This window comes from Rosa rugosa, chromosome 7 (assembly GCF_958449725.1).
Source record: "Rosa rugosa chromosome 7, drRosRugo1.1, whole genome shotgun sequence".
NCBI classification, from domain to species: Eukaryota; Viridiplantae; Streptophyta; class Magnoliopsida; order Rosales; family Rosaceae; genus Rosa; species Rosa rugosa.
In genome coordinates, this window is record NC_084826.1 from 24,395,651 (window position 1) to 24,416,953 (window position 21,303).

General features: G+C 37.4%; 1 protein-coding gene across 4 annotated transcripts; it reads left to right on the forward strand.

Annotated features, from left to right (window-relative positions):
- The first annotated feature begins 273 nt into the window (after positions 1–273).
- LOC133720082 (villin-2) lies at positions 274–14,966 on the forward strand. 4 transcript variants are annotated; one of them, XM_062146266.1, is made up of 24 exons: positions 274–695; positions 2,981–3,137; positions 3,472–3,571; positions 3,749–3,817; positions 4,058–4,294; positions 4,393–4,570; positions 4,744–4,876; positions 5,702–5,861; positions 5,947–6,097; positions 6,180–6,280; positions 6,379–6,537; positions 7,463–7,531; positions 7,612–7,680; positions 7,803–7,940; positions 9,069–9,197; positions 9,471–9,618; positions 9,805–9,815; positions 9,899–10,039; positions 10,112–10,237; positions 11,286–11,342; positions 11,897–12,013; positions 12,645–12,900; positions 14,133–14,323; positions 14,401–14,966. In XM_062146266.1, the coding sequence occupies exons 2-24, from the start codon at positions 3,082–3,084 to the stop codon at positions 14,512–14,514; spliced, it is 2,910 nt and encodes a 969-aa protein (XP_062002250.1). In that variant the 5' UTR covers positions 274–695; positions 2,981–3,081; the 3' UTR covers positions 14,515–14,966. The 4 variants fall into 4 exon arrangements, with proteins under 4 accessions (XP_062002250.1, XP_062002249.1, XP_062002252.1 ...); XM_062146265.1 differs by having other exon boundaries at positions 2,998–3,137; XM_062146268.1 differs by having other exon boundaries at positions 2,998–3,137; positions 11,912–12,013.
- The last annotated feature ends 6,337 nt before the right edge of the window (positions 14,967–21,303 follow it).

Sequence of the window (21,303 nt, forward strand, 5' to 3'; positions counted from 1 at the left end):
TATGGGATTATGCTTTTTGGTATGCTATTGACAAATGTTACACTTGTTCATTTCATAACACAATGGACATATCTAGTGACATTTCGTGGATCCCAAATCTTAAGAACTCTTAAAAGTTCATTTTGATAGGTGATAGCTTTGGCAATGGGTTAAAATAATAATTGTCATGTGGAGGAGTGTAAATGGGCGCAGCACCATTTTTGGGCGTTGGCTATTCTTGCAGTGAAAGAGAGTTTATAGTTTACCTTCCTAAATGTCCGAGAATTCCATTGATGCAAAATCCGAAATTCCAAATAAGCAAAAGTTGTAAAAGCCAACATGGCCGGTGCCACCGTCACCGGATCTTTGCCTTAAATATAACCCCTTGATTGGCCAATCCTTCTCTCTCTCTCTCTCTCGGCTCCGTTTCTTCTTCTCCTTCTTGGTCATCATCATAATTCTTTCATTCTTCCTCTGTTTCTTTCTGTCTGCAACTTGCTTTCCCTTTTTCTCTCTCTCTCTGAATTAGAAATCTGAAAAGGCCACACAAAAAAAAAGTTAGAGAGAGAAGCCCACACAGGCAGCAATAATTCACTTTTTCTTTCCAACTCTCTCTCTCTCTCTCTTTATTGCCAGCTCCTTCCCCCATACCCATTTCATTTCTCTCATCTCCCACCCCCACCTTCTCCATCATTACACGCAGAGATCCATCTCAGGTACGTCAATTCTCTCTGATCCCATCACTCGCTTCTTTTCTCATACTCCCATTCAGCTCCATCGATTCTTCCTATTTGCTGCGTATGTTGTTTTGATAGATCATCTTTGCTCTCACTTTGATCCCTCGCTCTGATCGTTTACGGTTGTCGATTTCTTAATCTGGGTTTTTTATGGGTTTGTGTTGGATTTTATTGGCTTCTGATTGTTTTTTTTGTGGTTTGGTTATGATAGACTGAGCTTAATATTTGATCTGATGATGGGGGTGTATTGTTCTTTTGCCTCTTTAATATTTTTGATCATGTATGTTTGATCTCACCTTTTGTTTTCATCAATCTTTTCTTGGTTTGAATTCCTTTTGAGCTCTTGTATGGTATGATTAGGCAAGTGATTGAACTAAAAAACTGGAAGATCTTAATTAGTAGCCGAGTGTTTGAATTTTGTAAATGCCTTCGGCGAAACGCTATCCGTGTCTGTGGTGTTTTTAGCCTACTACATTTTGATGTGGTGTAATCAGGCGCGACTCCTGGTCAGTCATCCCATAGGCATTACTGCTGAAAGTGCCGTGAATGTGCATTTGATACTTTGTTTAGTTAGCCGTCCTAAAGTCGTGTCGATCACGTGCTATATATTTTCAGTTCTTGGGGACCTTTTCACGTATTGGATTACCGGAAGGACTTTTAAGATCGGGGAAGTAATTTCCTCTTTGGTTTTGTTTAGTTGGATTTAGCAATGTTATGATCCAAAGAAAGTTCTGAGTTAGGATTCCACACTTTGGTCTCAGTAATTAAATGCAAGGTTCGCAACTTGGTGATGTGCCAGCTATAGAACCTACAGATGCTTCATTGTGGGAATACCAAATATCTAGTATTGAAATAAACTAGAAAACAAGTAGAGGATTTAGGTAGTATGGATGTGGAGTCTTTAGGACAAAATGGTCATTGGGTCAAGTATTATCTAATGGGATTGTTGCAGCATCTGCATGCTCAAATGTTAACAAGGAAAGAAGAAGACCAAAGAAGGAAAAAAAAAAAAACAGAGAGAGAGAAAGAAATAAAGGGAGGGGGATGGGGGAGTGGGCGAAAACTTCTATAGATAATATTGTGATGTTGGAGCTTAGATAATTGTATCAGTACGAATGCAATACTATCAAGTAAAGAAGCTACTCAGGATAAAGCTTGAAGACGAGGGTCTTGGGTAAACTAAGCAGAGGATTGATAAGCTCCTTGAAAGAATATGTTAGGATAAGAATCTATAAAAGAAATTGGAACAAGGAAATTAAAAGGAACAAGATTCATTTCATCGATGTCCTTCTTTAGAATGGAGGCAGATTGCTTGTATAGCTCTATCTGCAAACAACCCTAGACACCCATTTACAGGATGACCCGACCCGAGTCCAATTGTAGAGCCCAAGATGGAAATACAGCCGGTTTAAGTAGCTCAACACATTAGCCCACGACAATATGTAATTATAGGACAAGAGTTCTAACAGAATATATGGACCAAATTCTGGCCTTTTGGAAAGCAAGAGATAGAAGCAATGATTTACATTCTGGGAGTTATATACTGATTGTGTTATCAGGAAATGTCTTTGGAGAGATCTCACTTGATAAACCAGTCCAGGGATGGGGAGTTCCTGATTTGCTTTTTCATATCTGAACATTCCAGTGAGATAAAAGATGACCCTGTCATTAAGGACTCAGACATATCAATTATGTCAGACCATCAAACTGAATTGCATTCCTTGACACTTTTTCTCATGCATGACATCATTATACATATCTGTTTTTATTTTTTTATTTATTTTTTTATCTAAGAGCACTTGTGCCGGTTTGATTTAAAATATTCTATATGCAAAAATCAATAGGTCGCTACCAAATATATACTGTGCAAGATGTGGTAAGTTCTAGCTATTTGAAAAGATGATGAAAAGAGGTTTTTTAACATTTACTATTGGCATAGCGATTAGAGTCATTGAAGATTCTATATTGAAGTTCTGCCTTTTTATTTATTTATGGTCAGAAAGCACTGCTTTGAGTACCAATGCTGATACATGTACTAGCAGTAAAGATTATTGAAATCAAACTTTGGATTCCATTATAAATGCTGATCCTGTTACCATTTCCTAATTGTCAGAAAGTAAAGTAGTTTAAATCTGGGCAGTTCTCAAGTCTCGAACCTTCACACTAGATAATGACGTACCATTTATTTTGGCTGTGCCTTTATTATTTCCTTCTCTTCATGTCTTGGTAACAAAACTCCTTTTGTTTATGTCTGGACTTTACAGATTTATTTTCCTTGCAGTAAACTCTGGTGGGACTTTGAGATATTGAATCACAGGATTCAAAGGAATCTTCCCTGCTGAAGGAAACATTAGAACAAAAGGCAATGGCTAGCTCTACAAAAGCTATGGATCCAGCTTTTCAGGGAGCAGGTCAAAGGGTGTATCCTTTTAGCTCAACTAGTTACTCGGGGAGATATTAAGATTTCCTTAAAAAAAAAAAGAAGAAGTTACACTGGATAGTAAAAAAAAGTTACTTTCACTCCAAGCCAAAAATTAAAAGTGACTTGAATAAATTATGACCTTGGATAGTACCATTTGGAGGACCAGGGTTCATGTAGCTAATAGTTGGGCTAAGGTTTTGTTATCGTAGATAGAATAATAAAGTAGACTATATCTTTAGCAAGTTTTGGAATATGTGAGTTCTTTTTTTATTCTTTTAATTAGTGCTGAGCATGGTGATCCAATTTGAGGTTGTTGAACTTGACACATAATAGAGGGACTGAAATTTGGCGAATTGAGGATTTCCAGCCAGTTCCGTTGCCAAAATCTGAATATGGAAAATTCTATATGGGAGATTCTTATATTGTCTTGCAGGTGTGAATTTCTTTCAGTTTTTCATTCCATTTTGTTATTTTCTGTTATCTGGCTGATCATCCTTGCAAGAACACTAACAAAGAATTAAATTTGTTAGTGTGGCATGATTTTCTTCTGAGAATTGCAGAGGTAGATTTTTTTTTTCCTTCTTTTTTTCCTGATTGACACATTTTGCAGACAACACAGAACAGAGGGGGTGCTTATCTCTATGACATCCACTTCTGGATTGGGAAAGATACAAGTCAGGTGTGCTTCTCTCTCTCTCTCTCTCTCTCTCTCTCTCTATATATATATATATATATATATATATATATAATATTCATTTATCTGTATATATAGAAGAGACTTGAAATATGGTCTGACTTCACGCACTCCCTCACTCACTCATATGTCTATATATATATGTATAATATTCATATATCTGTATATATAGAAGAGCTGACTTGAAGATATGATCTGACTTTATGTCCTATCTTCTTATTATAGGATGAAGCTGGCACAGCAGCTATTAAAACTGTTGAACTAGATACAGCTCTTGGAGGACGTGCTGTGCAACATAGGGAAATTCAAGGCCATGAATCTGATAAGTTTTTGTCCTATTTCAAACCATGTATTATACCTCTGGAGGGGGGTGTTGCATCTGGATTTAAAAAGCCTGAGGAAGAAGAATTTGAAACTCGACTTTATATCTGCAGAGGAAAACGTGTTGTCAGAATGAAGCAGGTATCTTTCTATCATTGAAGCAGAGTCTTGAATTCAATTTTTCTTTATTATAGTTCTTCTGGAGATTACAGTAATAACTTTTCAGCGTAATTATATAGGTTCCTTTTGCGCGTTCGTCACTGAATCATGATGATGTGTTCATCCTGGACAGCCAGAATAAGATCTTTCAGTTCAACGGTGCGAATTCCAATATCCAGGAAAGGGCGAAGGCTTTGGAAGTCATCCAATTTTTGAAAGAAAAGTATCATCATGGGACATGTGATGTTGCAATAGTTGGTAAGTGCATACGGTAGCTTTGTATGCAACAACCCCACACAATTCTTATGGGATTGCCTCTTCTTGTGCTGGAGAAACCTACATAATCTAACCCCCATTCTTACCTTACATCTCTGTGCTTTGCCATTCTTTCCCTTTACTTATTTTCTGAAAAACAATGTTCACCGTGCCAGATGATGGGAAGCTAGACACAGAATCTGACTCTGGTGAGTTCTGGGTCCTAATGGGTGGCTTTGCTCCGATTAGCAAGAAGGTTGCCAATGAAGATGATGTCGTTCCTGAGTCCACTCCTGCTACACTGTATAGGTATTCTAATATTCTTTTATTCTTTCATCTCATCTAGTGTATGCAAATTCCTTTGCATGTGTTTGCATGCCACAGTTGAACAGTTGGCATATGCCGATCTATAAACTCAGAAAGATTATCATTTTTTGTTCTCATACTTGTCCATGAATTCCATTATGCTTCACATCATTGTGCTATATAGGATTTCTAAATCACTCATCAATTCTAAATTATTTTATATGGGCATATCTGAATCTAACAATAAATCAAGAATTTATTGAAAAAAAAAAATAGTGAAACTACCTTAGTATTCACTGTTTCTATCTACTTGTTTTCATGCTGAAGCATCAGCTCTAGAAATAGCCAAGTAACAATAATGAATATAATTTTGGCCTTGTAGTTCAGGTCATTTTTCTTTTTCAACTTGAAATAGAAAATAATTTATTACATTTTGAAATTTTTGAAGTTGTACTCTGCTCGTTGTTTGGACTATGAATTTTTAGCTGCTTCAGATGTCGTGCAACAGCTGCTGAAAATTCAGTTTTTAGATTCCAGCAAACCCTAAATAACAATGAAATTCCATATTGGTGTGGAAAAAAGATTATAATTGTGGTAATGTACCCAAGACTTGAAGTAGTAAAAAGTTCTTGAGTTTCTACTCACAGTTAAAAATCAAAGTTTCAATGTTATGCCGCCAAACATTCAGCGGCAGGGTGAAAGCATACCCTTTGACCTTCCACCCAGCTTCAAGTGTCAGTGTGCTGAAATTACTAATTGAGTGGCCAGTATTTAAACCATTGGTGTTTACTGTTGAGGTTCTAACCTTTTAATCACCGGTTTTTAAAGCATAACTGATGGTGAAGTGAAGATCGTAGAAGGTGAACTATCCAAATCCTTGCTTGAAAACAACAAATGCTACTTACTGGACTGTGGTTCTGAAGTATTTGTTTGGGTCGGTCGGGTGACACAAGTGGAGGACAGGAAAGCTGCTAGCCAAGCAGCTGAGGTAGTGAACTGCACTTATTTCTTCATTCTGATGAACATTGGGTTTTCAGTGAAATATATAAATTTAATCGTAATTTTGTCACCAGGAATTTGTTTCTCATCAGAATAGACCAAAATCAACACGAATAACCCGGCTTATTCAAGGTTATGAGACACGTTCATTCAAGTCCAACTTCGATTCTTGGCCATTGGGATCAGCAACGTCTGGTGCTGAGGAGGGAAGAGGAAAAGTAGCAGGTAATTATAATTCTAAGTTGTGAACTAAATTCTAATGCTTTCTGATTAGCTTTATTAATATGTCATATTTGTATTCTGCTAGCTTTGCTGAAGCAACAAGGTGTTGGTGTAAAGGGCGCGACAAAGGGTGCCCCTGTAAATGAAGAGGTCCCACCTTTGCTTGAAGGAGGTGGAAAGATGGAGGTCTAGTTGATATATATCTCTCATGCCTCTAGTAATGATGTAATCAAACAGGCTGCTTTGTTGATATATTCTGGAATATTGAATGTTCCTTTTTTCAGGTATGGTGCATCAATGGCAGCGCTAAAACCCAATTACCTAAGGAAGATATCGGCAAATTTTTTAGTGGAGATTGCTACATAATTCTTTATACGTACCACTCTGGTGATAGAAAGGATGACTACTTTCTGTGCTGTTGGTTTGGAAAGGATAGTATTGAGGTAAATCACTTTGTTCCTGTTAGAGGATTCAAATAACTGAAAGAATTGGCGTTGCTTTCTGTTACAGTTCCTACATATAAAGAAACACAAATGTGCATTTTAAATTTACAATAGAAATTTGTTGAGATTGTGGCTTTGGTGGGGGTGGTCAAAGAAATGATATGTGGACACATGTTTTGGTGTCTTTTGGATGATTTGGTTAGGGAGGAATACCAGAATTGTTCATATTAGGAGGAGGACCTGATTTCATTTAGAGGTGGAATGCAGTGAAAGAAAATGATTTGTGGAAACATGTTTTGGTGTCTTTTGGATGATTTGGTTAGGGAGGAATACCAAAATTCTTCAGATTAGGAGGACCTAATTTCATTGAGAGGTGGAGTGCAGTTTTTAGCTTCTTTATGGACTTTGGTAGCCTGCAGATCTTAAGAGATACTCCTCCTCCTCTGACTCATGTCCATTGGGGAGCTGTAGTTGGATGATAAACATAATGGTGTAGTAAAAAGATTAAGTGAAGGTGCTGGATCAGCTTACATTTTTGTTTCTGGTTCTTTCTCAATGGACTTCTTGTCTTTTGCTGGAATACTGTGCTTTTAAAAAAAAATTTATTGTTCCATCAAAAGTTCCTTTCACATATGAAAGAGACAATTTATTGTCTGGATATGGTTTGTTATTCTAGAAGAGATTACATGTTTGGAAAGATTTAGTAGACCAATGGTGGTATTCTTGTTCTAGTTCTTTGTTTAGTCTCATCTTCTTTCAAGCCATCTACTATTTTAAGTAGGGATAAAGTTGTTTAGATTACGGAGAAAGTAAATAGAATAGTATGGCCTTGTTTACATTATTTCTACATTTTCTGCACTTCGCTTAGCAAATCTAAGCTGCATTATCTGAGGTGTGCTAAAGATTTCTATTACACCCATTTCAGGAGGACCAGAAAACAGCTTCTCATTTGGCGACTTCAATTTCCAACTCACTGAAGGGAAGACCGGTTCAGGTACTATATTGTGAACTTTAGTCAAGTTGGAAGGACAATGTGTCTTTGGGACATGCCTATAAAACACGGGATTCTTGCAGGGTCACATATTCCAAGGTAAAGAGCCACCACAGTTTGTTGCGCTCTTTCAGCCTATGGTTGTTCTCAAGGTATTCTGTTTAAGCTGGGGCAACTCTCATTTTCATTTTAGGACTTGATTTAATTACAAAATAACTTGTTTAGTTTGAAACCAGGGTTGTTAACTGTTTAATTTCATTGACTTTCAATTTAGGGTGGCCTGAGCTCTGGGTATAAAAAGTTTGTTGAGGAGAAAGGGTTGGCTGATGAAACTTACACAGCAGAGTGTGTTGCACTCTTTCGGTTATCTGGAACCTCTATTCATAATAACAAAGCCGTGCAAGTTGATACGGTATGAGCTCATTCTATAATCATGCATGACACTTACTCAAACTTGCAATATATACTCCAATGGCCTTTGAAATTATTTAGATTTTCTGGGAATAATCAACTCCCTTGTTTCAATAAATTATTGTTTACTGGCATATGTCCAAAGTTTTCATATCAAATAAAATATAACTGTATAACTGAACCTCCAGAAATACAGGAATGTATAAAAGTTTTCTCTGTATTCCCAGTATGGAAGATGTTCATCTTGTTCATACTACTAGGCTCTGAAATTCTTTGAACATGCAAATCGTGGGACACTTTTATTTCAGTTATTTTCGGCCTTTTTTTTTATGATTTAGGTAAGCATGACAGTTTTTGATACTTCACCAGTGACCACCTGGTCTATTTTAACACACACACACAGATTTGTTTTTATTAAAGAAGTGAGCTGATGTTTTATTCATATGCAAAGGCGTGTGAATTCATTAAGTCCTTATATGAGACATTATAGAGAACTTGAAATGAGTGCAACGGTTGTAACAAATGTCATTTTAGTGTAACTTTTCTTTTCAAAATGCTTCTAAGATGCAAATATAATCTTAATTGTTAGTTGAGAAACCATCTTTACCTTTTTTTTTCTTTCAATTCATTCCCCTTTGATTTGGAAGGCTAAGGATACCTAGTAAGTCACAAGTGCTTATTTAAATTAGTATTCATGTGATAATAAGCAAATAAAGGAGCTTAAATGTTCAACACTCATTGTGTATTGGTTGTAGATATGAAATTTAGATTGAAAGCTTAAGGATAGGTGGAGGAGGAGGTGATGGCGTTGTGGGATAGAGTATGGTTTTGATCTCTCTAGGCATTGGTATCTGCACAATTTAGTGTTGCTTTATTCTGCATACTCATAGGAAGCTTTGGTTTGTTGACTAATTTTTATGGCATGGGTTTCCCTTGTAGTTCTATGTAGAGGGAAGATTAAAATGAAACTGCATGCTTCTGGAGAATGTGTTCTTTGCTTGGTTTTGTCGGTGGATTTCTTGTCCAGTACTGGATGTATATTTGTACTCTTTTTTCCTTGTTGGACAATCTTTGCTTCTTGTCAATATACATACATTGAGCGAGTGTGTGTAATTTTGTGCTCGTTCAGGTGGCAACGTCATTGAACTCTACCGAGTGTTTTCTTCTGCAATCTGGCTCCTCAGTTTTTGCTTGGAATGGAAATCAATCTACCATTGAGCAGCAACAGTTAGCAGCAAAGCTTGCAGAATTTCTGAAGGTAGACTTTATATTCAATAAGAGCCTACTCTTCCTGGCACTTGTGTTACATTATCTGCCTGTAAATCTTTTTTATTGTAAATGGTTCAGTAAAGTAGACATAACCAGTTGGTGTAGGAATGCATTATATATAATTTATTTATTAGATTGGCGGTATATGTACCATGCTTACTTATTAGTCACTAAACATATCTTAGATTTTGAGTTTCTAAAATGATCTCATAGTTGTCTGGGCTGTTTATCTATTTGAGCCTTCTATTCATTGCTAATACAGCCAGGAGTTACTTTAAAACATGCTAAAGAAGGAACTGAGAGCTCAACCTTCTGGTCTGCCCTAGGAGGGAAACAAAATTACACCAGTAATAAAGTTGCTTCTGAGATTTGCAGAGATCCACACCTGTTCACATTCTCATTCAACAAAGGTAGAAAATTCTGTTAATAAGTACAACTACTTCAATCACTGCTGCTTTGAGTTTATCTCTTGTTGAATTACTTTATCACATATAATGACATCTTAGTTGGATAAACTTGTTTGCAAAGCTAATTCTGTTGAATCTGTTCTAACTGTTCTTATTTTTGTCTTCCCTGTTTCCATGTGGGTTCCCCAGGAAAGTTTCAGGTGAGTTAACACGGCTTATATTTACTTCATACTTGACTCAGATATCAGTGGCTTCTAATCATCTTCTGTATTTTATTGGACAGGTGGAAGAAATATACAACTTTACTCAAGATGATCTACTGACAGAGGATATCCTTATACTGGATACACATGCTGAAGTCTTTGTTTGGGTTGGTCAATGTGTAGACTTGAAAGAAAAACAAAATGCTTTTGAAATTGGCAAGGTATAGCTTGATTTTTATTTTATTTTATTGTTTCTATATATATTCTGATCTCATTGTAAATGATTTATGCAGAAATACATAGAGATGGCAGCATCTCTGGACGGGTTGTCTCCTAATGTACCATTGTACAAAGTTACTGAAGGAAATGAACCTCGCTTCTTCACAACATACTTTTCATGGGACCTTGCAAAGGCTAATGTATGTTCTAAAATATATACATACATATATCAATAACCTTCATTCTTAATGGGTATGATTATGATCTCATGTTGATGGCTTATAAGAAAAAGGATTATATTTTGGCTTTGTCAATAAGTTTCGGATACAGGATACCATGCCCAAACAGATATATTGATGGAGTTCATTCTGTGAAGTAGGAAATAAGTTAAGCACATTAAGTTTTATGTATGACATGTTTTCTGTAATTTTGGGTGGTCTTAATTCTTTTACTCTGTCTTTAACCCATTTGATTAAGAACGCAAGACCTTTGAAAAAGATTCAAATAAAAAGGGAAGCATGTCAACAAAATGTTAGATCAAAGCAGTACTCTCATAATGAAGAGGGAAGTGAGAAACTGCTTGGATGGGCTACGATGTGTTTGGGATCATTTCAGTGATGGTAGGAAGTTGATGCAAAGGATTCTTGGTGTGAAATATTGTGACTTTGAACCATATATAGTGGATATTTGAGGGCTTATGAGTAATTATGATAGCAAGGAATTGTGGATCTTGGTTTCTGATACTCTTGTTAGTTCATTTGAGATGCCAGACCTTGATCATATATATTAGAGGCTGAATGCTGAAAGTTATGTTGGTAAAGTGAGAGCAAATTAGATGATAGAGATGTCCAAAAGATGAGGAGATATGAGAGGTATCTTCAATGCTGGAACTCATGGATGGAGTAGTGGTGGAAACCAAGTTAGATGTTAGGAGGCGGAAGCTGGAGTCTTTTGGATTATTTTCATTCAAGTGTTTTCATAGCCATTCAAGGAGAGAACAGTGTTCTTTTTTTCGTTAATTATGCAGTAGCTTCACATTTATGTTCCCTCTTTCATTAAACTCCATTCGTTAATGAAAGGTTAAGTGTGAAAGCATGATCTTCCGAAAGCAGGATGATATGGAAACACGTTCAAACATTTTTGTGTATTACTGTTTTAAAAGAAAAAATTGAAAATAAATTAATATGGATGTATCACTTTTATATATTTCATGTGTATTTTCTTAATAGTATCTGTACGAAATTGTAGGTTCAAGGAAACTCATTCCAGAAGAAGGTGTCCGTTCTGTTTGGCCATGCTGTGGAGGTAAGCAATCTATGCTATTAAACATGTCAGAGCTTAATCTCCTATGCTAGTTGTGTCTGTATACAAAAAGAAGAGGGAAGTTATTATGGAGATTAGATTTATTTTGAGGTGATTGGACATAAAAGATGATTAGCGGACTAGTTACATTGCAATTTAGGTGTTTTGCTAAGAGGATTTTCTCAGTGGTTCTAATATGAAATTTCTTATATTAATGAGAATATGCAAATACCTAAATATAAATTAGTAGTGTTACATTATTATGTGATTAAGAAATGGTGATAATTTAAGGCTTTAACCTTTGAACCTTTGATTTCTTTTTCCTCTCTGTTTTTGCTCGGAGTGGCCTGGGTTTGTGGCATGGTAATGTATTATGTTGACATTCCATTTCCTTGCTCTATTGGAACTTGTCACATCATAAGTTAATTGCTGGAGGAACATTTTATTATTCCCAAGTCCTAACAATTTGAAATAATCCAACTACATTAAAAGAATAAACCTGTCAAATTTTTAAAATCTCTTAGCATTATCATATATTATACCTCTCTAATACACAGACAATGCAGAGCCAGGACAAATCTGATGGGAATCAAGGAGGGCCAAGGCAAAGAGCTGAAGCCTTAGCTGCTCTATCATCTGCATTCAATTCTTCCCCTGGAAAATCACCCCCTACGGTAATTAAAGTTGATTGTCACTACCATTTACTTTGAGTGGATGATATTCTTAACCTGAGGTGTTGCAGACAATCAGAACCTGTAATTCGCTCCATGAATCAATACTAGGCACTTTTTGACGATAAGGAGGAGAAAGTAGATTTTAGTGGAGATAGAATGAGATTGTGTACTCTCTTTCGGCTCTCCTATGTCAAAAAAAAAAAAAAAAAAAGTTGAGATACTCGTGTGATCGGCAGGAGTGTTGAATTGAGCAATTTTTGAGCTTAATGGACTTCTCGCACATATTTTGTAAATTCCTTATTTTCGGAGCATAATCTTTAGATCATATAAAGAGATATATGAATCAATACTAGGCACTCATAGTTATCAATCCATGGTTTCTTATCGCCGAAATTCCACTTGTGAGTGTGCATCCCCTCGCCTTCCTGTGCTCTAGTTCTTGCATCCCCTCCTTTCTATGAATGTCATATGATTACATGTTGGACCAGATCTTAAGTTGTTACATAGAATCTTTGTGCCTCTTTGCTTTTTTGTTATTTCTTAGCACATTTTCTGTTTCTTGTTTGGCATGTTTGCATGAATTATGAGACAGTCATTCAATAAATCAACTTACATGCAATCACGTGGCCAGGATAAGTCCAATGGGTCGAGCGAAGGAGGACCAAGGCAAAGAGCAGAAGCTTTAGCCGCTTTATCTTCTGCATTTAGTTCATCCTCTGGAACCAAACCTTCTCTTCCAAAGCCTTCTTCAACAAGTCAAGGATCACAAAGAGCTGCAGCAGTTGCTGCACTTTCAAACGTCCTTACAGCTGAAAAGACTAAGTTAACACCTGATGCCTCTCCAGTGCAAAGTCCCCAAGTACAAAGCCCTCCTGCAGAAACTAGTGGTAAGCAAAGCAGAATTACTTCTGCATTCTTTCCCTCACTTTATAGAGATCTTCTAATCCTGAATGTTTTATTATTGCTTTACATCACCTACATGATGATTTTATGCATGATAGAGAATGACAGTTTCTGTAATTTTCTTCTTATCACCTTTGATTCTGCATAGTGAGTTTTGATAGTGATTTATAGCTTTCTTAAATATAATCTTATTCTTCTTCCTCCCTTTTGATTGAATGGTGGTGTACATTATTCTGTATTCATTATTTCTAAGTGAGTGTTAATATTCTTTCTTTTGCTTGTCTAAGTTCATGATAGGGTGAATAAAATTCAGTTCTACAAGACGTTTGGCATGTTGATTTAATTTTCCTATGTCTACTTCTTATATCTGTTACCTCTTGATCATTGTGTAGTCATTTCTTTTCTGGTTCCCTCTTCTAGGGTCATGTGCTATGTGTCTAAAAGGAACTTGAATGGTAATCATATGTTGTTGAATCTTTTCCAATCCGAAAAAAGAGTTTGGTATATTCATTCTTATGGATTGATGAAATAAACACAACTCCTACTTACGAGTTAATAAGAGATAACGTAACTCTACTTAAGAGTTATACAAGATGATTTGTAAGGATGATATGTGATATACCTGCAGAGCGCACTGACCATGTGATGTGCTTCAAGAAAGTGTTCTACTCCTATGCTTGTCTTTCTCTGATCATGTTAGTGTTCCAAAGTTCACGATTTCCCCGATCATTTCTTACCTTGTTTGGGCATGCGTGTAAATAAGAAGGCAGTGTGTAGCATTGACTTCACTTTGGTCTGTTCTGATGGAAATGGAAGACAAGGAGGAAGTGGTGTACTTTTAGCATTTCTATGGGCACTAATGTGAAATATTTAAGGGATTTTTCAGTCTTCAATTCTATTTGATTGGGTGGCACTTATTATTAGCTTGTTTTCATCTTGTCCTCTTTTTTACTGCCTTTTGTGACAAACTTCTTCTCCATTTCTCTTCATTTCTCTTTGTTATTAAAGATTCTCTTTCCTATCAAAAAGAAGACATTAATATTTTCCTAGATTACTGAACATACATTCTTGACGATGCTCTTGTCGGTCCTTCCCCATTATTTTTTTGTCTTTGATTGCTCAACAAATTTGTTTCTGATTAGGGTCGTTTCCTCATATATATTGCTCATTGAATGTCTGAAACTTTATGATATCTGATACATTTGAATAATTGCAGCTGATACAGATGGTTCTCAGGAAGTTCCTGAAGTAAAGGAAACAGATGCTGTTTCGCCTTCTTCTGTGTCAGAACCAAAGCAAGAGCAGGATGAAAATGGCAGTGAAAGCAGTCAAAGTACTTTCAGTTATGACCAACTGAGGGTTAAATCTGACAATCCAGTAACTGGAATTGATTTTAAGAGAAGAGAGGTTGGTCATTTGTGAATGTTTTTACACTTCATCATCTGTTTTGAAATGGTAATTACATTTTCTGTTTGGTTTTGCAGGCCTACCTCTCTGATGAAGACTTTCAGACCATATTTGGGATGACGAAAGATGCTTTCTATCAACTGCCAAAATGGAAGCAAGACATGCAAAAGAAGAAAGCTGATTTGTTCTAGAGACCAAATTCATTAGCATGAGTGCTTTGCCAGTTTTTTTTTTTTTTTCCTTATGCGTCATAACTTTCACTTCATTCATTTTAATCAGTGCTTTTCTGTGGGGTAATTGTGGTTTTACTGTCAGTGATGATGGCTTGTTTGCTGTCTAGCACTTTGCTCTTGATGAGCACTTTGCTGTGGTTAGTATCGGTATTGATTGCGATGCTGCCTATAGAGTGATATATCTTATTTCTCTTCTTTCTCAACTGCTGCTGCTTCTTTAATTATCACAGATGGTAGTCCAAAGGACAGCGCAGGTCAAATTCTTTCATTTGATCCATGTGTATTTCATTTTGCAGTTTACATTGGTATTTTTAGTTTTGTAGTTTTCATAAGAGGGGGGTGTATATGTAATGACATTATGTATTTTGTAGTGTGACCGACACAATGAATGAGAAGTTGTTTGTTTGCAATAGGATAGTACTATATATTATTGATCAGACTGAAATTGTACCGTTCCCGTTCCAGGGGGGATTACAAGATTACAAGATGCTTGCTAGCATCTCCAACAGCCTCTAACCTCATCACTTTTGCAATCCCACTCATACTGAGTGTGGATCAGCCACGTGTAGACTGCAGATAATTTGTTGCCTCGTTTTACACTGTATTAAATACACAAATGCAAAATTGTTATTTTCCGCCTTCAAATTCTCTCTCCATTCTCTTCTGAGTCCCGACACAACCTTCTTCATTTGGGTTGTCTTCCCATGTCATTACATGCCCCCCCCGTCCAGCGCCTCCTTATTCATCACGACGTTTTTGGGTTTTGGCATCTATACTTCATTTGGGTTCGTACTTTGAAGATGCCTTGAACTGAATCTTGGATTTTTCCCAAGAAGCCTATATGGATTTCTACATATCTCTTTTCAGTAAGAATTAGTCTGGACTCGAACATTACAGTTTGAATCAGAGATTTGATTTTTGTAGTATCAACTATATATATAGAGCCCATGCCACTTGGTCATAAGCAAATCCTCAGCAACGAAATTTGATTGCGCATTAAGTCAACTAAACTAAACCATTCTTAGCAACCCAAATAGTTGAACCCTACTTACTGGGCTATCAAATTAAAATCAAGCTATTCAACAGCAAATACTCAAATTTGTCACTAAAGAGTAAAGAACACAACTTTACGTAAGTTGATGATCGGGTGGTGAAGGAGATGGGCAAGTGTTTAACAGATTAGATCGTCAGCGGCGATGTCGTCGTTTTTGGCGTCAGGGTGGGAGGCGCGAGAGGAGAGGACGCACTCGAGCATTTCGGTTGTATTTTTCTGGGTAGGAGGAGAGAGGGGGGAAATGCCCAGCTTTGTGATTTCTGAAGTCTGAGCCGTTTGACTGAAACTGTCCCTCGAATTTATTGAGGTGCCAGATCGTGGATGCTCTTGGGACTGTTGTGTAACCCGAATATGAGAGATTTTTCTGTAGAGCAGACGTACCACCACGTGTATGGTAAGACAGACCAATCAGTGCACATGCAGGGAGTGTTATGCGTATTCACTTCAATAAATTAAGCATAGTTTTGAAACACATTTAAATTTTTTTTGTCAGTTTTGATTAGGCAGCCCCACCGCTACCTGGTACATTTGTTCTATGTAAAAATTTTAAATGCCGCCATGGATACTTGACTGTCGCTTTCAATTTGCAGATTATACAAGAAGCTCCTTGATTGTCTGTCAACTGGTATTTTATGCAAATACCTGTATGATTTGGCATTGATATCTACTGAGAAGTTCTTTTCTGAGTTTGCTGATCACATGGCTCAGATGTCAGATGTCTGACAATGACAGAAAGAGAAGATATTTGCTCTATGGAGCAACCAAGATTGTCATGAGCAAATGCTTTGAATTGCTGAGGATTGTACCTGTGTCGTCTTTGATTTTCTAGTCGTGAGGCGACGTGTCTTCCTACTCTTTAATCGATTGAAATGATTGTAATATCTCTCTAGTATTGACCTGATAAATATGATGGCCTTTCTCGCATCTTAGTACTCTGCATTTTATGTTTTGTTTTAATGTGAAATGAGACATTATGGTTAGGATCAGATTTGTATGTCTGATTTTTGGAACGCATTGTAAGATGGATGACATATTGAAAATTGAAATGGTCAATATGATGGCTCTTCTCGCATCTTAGCACTCTCAGATTTATTTTATTTTATTCTATTTTGTGTCCTCAAACCCTAAATCCAAATTTGAAGGTAGATCTCAATACCTCTCCAGTTCTCTTCCTAGTTCCCACGTACCTTGGTAACTAACCTTTGAGCCGTTTGACTAAATCTAGCAATTTATAGTGCATGCTGGAAGTGCTTAGTACCTTATCATAGTAGCCATTTGCCCGTGGAAGCTTCATCTTTCAAGCACATAGTTGAGACCAGTGTGGGAGCCAAAATCTTGTCAGGGTGGGGAAGATTAAAAGGCGCAGATATGTAGTTCAGAGATAACAAGAAGCTAAATTTTCATCTTACTGAAAAAAAAAAAAAAGTGTAGAAATAGGAGTTCAACTTTTGAGCCTTCACAATGGCGAACAGAGAATCCAATTCATTAGGTAGGGCAACAATTAAGCACATACAAGGAAAATAATATGCTTTGCCGATTGCCTCGCTAATTTTGTTCATCTTTGGAGCTTGGATAAGGCAACATTCTTCTATGCTTGATTTTTCTCTTAATTGGGACTGTTTTGTATTATATAAAAGCCAAGTCAATTTTGATTAAGGGTGCCATAAGCAACAATAAGTAACGAAAAATGAAATTCACACTCTCTAAAACTGCAATCGTCTCTCCCCCCGACCTAGCTCGCTAACCATGACCGTCAATTGTTCACTGATAGCGACCTGACATCCCTCAGTCTTCCACCCTTGCCTCTCGTCTCCAACCTACTATTACTACTTCTTCCCAAACCGACGCCACGACAACAGGCTCCCTTCGGTCGGAACCCTTTTGAAAGCTCTTCCACTGGCCGGTACATCAAATTACGATCGTACTCTCTGCCATCTCTGTTATAGGTCGATCCCCTTCCTCTAAGTAAACCCTCCGTTGAACTCGTTGCCCCGCGGCCTCTTCCTTGAACCCTGCCGCGGTCGCCTCGCGATTATTTTCTAACATTTCAAGGTTGCATGTAGGACCCCGCCGCGACCAAAGAAAAAATCGAGGAGGTGGAAGGGAGCGAACCGTACCCTTGCGCGCTCAGTGTCGATCTGGTTTGTTGTAGTAGAAGTTTTAGTGCAAAGAGGAGGAGGAGGATCAGCTGGGGTTCGGGTTGAGGCTTGAGATCGGATTCGGATCCTTACTGGAGAATCGAGATCTTCGCTGGATCTTAGCCTATTCATTTCTCCCTGAAAAGGATTAGCTACAATTTGGTTGTGTTGTGTTTTGCCGCTTGGACTTTTCCTGACATGAACATTCGATTGCTATAATGTCGTCTCATGCTCATGGTTAATGACATGAGAGAAGGTTAGTGACATAATTAGCGACATGACACGATTTGGTTCAATTGTTGTGATGTCGTCTCATGCCCATTATGAGTGACTTGAGACATGGTTCGTGACATGATTAGGGACTTGAGACATGGTTAGTGACACGATTGGGTTCTATTGATGTGATGTCGTCTCAAGCCTAACGTGACATAATTAGCGACATGATACATGGTTAGTGACCTGATCTGGGTTTGATTGTTATGATGTCGTCTTAGGTGCATGGTTACTGACATGGTTATTAACATGATTAGCGACATGAGACATGTATGAGAGACATGGTTAATGATGTTATCAGTGGATTAATTTTTTCTTGATAACTTCGCGAGGACCTATTCCTGGCACAATTCTCCACCTTCATCAATCGCGTATCTACTTCTCAAGATAATGATCCTATCATTAGTTATAGTATGCGATCTAATTATACATAAAAATTATGAAAAGTTCTATGTGATCAAAAATTTGAAGGTAATTTTATACCTCATTCTCTTGATCTATTCTATGAAAGAATTTGTCTAATTAATTTCCTTCTCAAAAAATAAAAACAGTTTCGTAGCTAGCCTATAATTGCATAAAAGAGCGAAATGGGAACCAATTTAAGGATATTTTGAGTAATTTAATATAAACTTTGAGTAATACAACATCGGAACCCTCTTTCTAGCTCCAAGAAAGTCGGAGCAGAAAACCCTAAAATAAACTAGCCGCTTCGCTTCAATGCTCCGTCCCCTTGGGACATCGTCGTCGAATGGGCAACTAGGGACACTGTGCCCATTTATGGTTGCTCCTTGCGTAGTTGTGGTTGAAAGGGAGGCAAGGAATAGACGTTGTGGAGGTTCCAGATAGTACATGTTCTCTGTCTGGGGTCGCGCATCGTGGGAGGAGAAAGTGAGGTGTTGACGGTTTCTGGTGGGGGTGACCGTGGGTGGAGATATCGAGTCTGCAAGGAATGGAGAAGATCAGGCCTGGGCTTCCCTCTCTTTGTTGAATGTTGGGCCTCTACTAGGTCTTTGGGCCCTGGTTAGGTTGTTTTCTTTCTTTCCTTGATAGTTTTAGGTTGTTTTTTTATTTTCAATAATGCGCTACAATTATTTGATTGGGTTAATTAGTCTTAGTCTGTGCACTCAATGTGCGAGGAATCGTGCCATTATTAAATGGACACAACCTTTTAATGACAAGATGAAACGAAATGTCGTCAGCTATGTTCCTGTGCGGCAACATAGTAGAAAAGCTTTGCGACTTGTAATGATACTTCTTCGTGATAGAGTTATCTTTCGAGTATGTCACCGCTTTACTAAAGCAAATAGAGTAGCCAATTATAAACTCTTTGCTAAATGGTGCATGTTAGAATATATAGATGTTGGAGACTCCAATTATTATTTTTGGTCGTTCTCTTGATACTTATTGTAATCTTGGGTTCAGGTTCTACATCTCTCCATGTATTTGGTTTCATTAATCAAGGTTTGAGGGCAGCGGTATCAGCCTTTATTCAAAATATATATATACACACACACACACATAAACTTTAATAAACGAATTTAGGATAACATATAATTTTCGACGCTTGGTTAGTTATACAATGTGCACTGGCGAAACCAAACAAAAATAATAATAAATAAATAAAAAGATACCGAAATCCGAACCTCTCCTGAGCTAGTTTTCTAGCTGAGCTTCCTAGGTTTTTCATCCTAAATCGCCACGTGTCCAAAAAAAATCCAACAGCTCCTATATTGTATTCTGCTTATTCTATCTTTTGCAGCTTAATCCAAGGGCTGAAATAGGACCAAAACACTCTCTCTCTCTCTCTCTCTCTCTCTCTCTCTCTCTCTCTCTCTCTCTCTCTCTCTCTCTCTCTCTCTCTCTCTCTCTCTCTCTCTCTCTCTCTCAACTGCAGTCACTGAACGTCTCTCTTTCTTCATGATCATTTTGATTTTTTTTTTTTCCCTTTCTTGCTCTCTTCCATTTCATACAGACCCAAAAAATAGAAACAATCCTTCAGTTTCTCAATCAACTGCGTTCTAGGCAGAAAGGGGAGATGGAGATACACAATGAAATTGCCATTTTCGAAGATATATGTCAATCAAAATCACAGTCATCGTTATATGAGCGAAATGAATCTACCCCAGTTTGAGGTTTTTTTTTTTTTTTTTTTTTCAATAAAATTTCGAGGTCTTAATTCTTCAAAACTCATCTTTCTGGATATAGAAAACATCAGGTAGATTTGAATCTCAAGACCGTGAAACGACATCGTTGCAAGAAGGAAAGAAATGAAAACTAAGCGACAAATGAAATGAACTGATTCAATAATTATTCGATGATGCTTACAACAATGCATCCCTACTATTTAAGCAACTTGATGTAGTACCAAGAATCCACTATATGGACCACGGCCCAAAAAGATAACATGTAACATGGCCCAACAAAGCCCGGCCAAAAGAAAAAATAGCCCATGATAAGAATAAGAATCCTAACAATTCTGCCCCCCTAACATAAGGCATGCCCTCATGCCTGTAGTAATGGTAGCTAGAAAACAGAGAGAGCTACCAACTTCTCCATGAGCATTGTATACACCAACTTTCGCAATAGAAGTATAGTTGTCATGTAAAGTCTGGAAGGCAGCAAGCGGAGCTGAATATGCAGCCGTAGCAATGATCTTCTTCACAAATAGAAACGATGAGTTCATGACAGTAATCACTAACTGTATCATCACCATTGTTAGGGTGCTCCTCACAAATTGTACAATTGTCAAGGAAGCAATGGGTGCAGCCTGCAGCATTTCAAAATATTCACCAAGAAGCAAAGCCAAAGCCTTAATAAGACACACAAGACTACTAAGCATGATGTCAACTAAGAGCTTATATATAGAAAACCGATCACTGGAAACTTGTACCAATTCTTGCAGAGTTGCAACTTGCAAAAAGTAATCAGCTCCCACTGTAGCATCTGCTACAATCTGGAGTTTGTACCAACCCCATTTGTGCACATTTTCTACACCTCCGTTCTCTAGAATAACCAACTCAAGTTCTGCCATTGATGAATCAACATTCCAACAATATAGATACTCAAATAGAGAAACAATTGCAGAAATGACAAGTAGAGGCATAACCAATAGTTTAGAGTACATCATGTTCAAACCTGTGCAGAGCTCAAAACCAATGTTCGCATTATGGACAATCTAGGTTACCTTAAGCAAAAGAAATGCACTAGCTCGGTCAATCAGTAGCAGGCCTAGTGTATGTGCATCATCACTTAAACTGCAAAATTGAACTGCTGGAAATTTTG

Bases quoted from the DNA above. Each gene is read 5' to 3' on its own strand.
- LOC133720082 (XM_062146266.1), top strand. From the start codon at position 3,082: ATGGCTAGCTCTACAAAAGCTATGGATCCAGCTTTTCAGGGAGCAGGT. The intron at 9,198-9,470 runs GTAGACTTTATA...TTGCTAATACAG, and splicing joins AGCTTGCAGAATTTCTGAAG to CCAGGAGTTACTTTAAAACA. The intron at 12,901-14,132 runs GTAAGCAAAGCA...GAATAATTGCAG, and splicing joins CCCTCCTGCAGAAACTAGTG to CTGATACAGATGGTTCTCAG.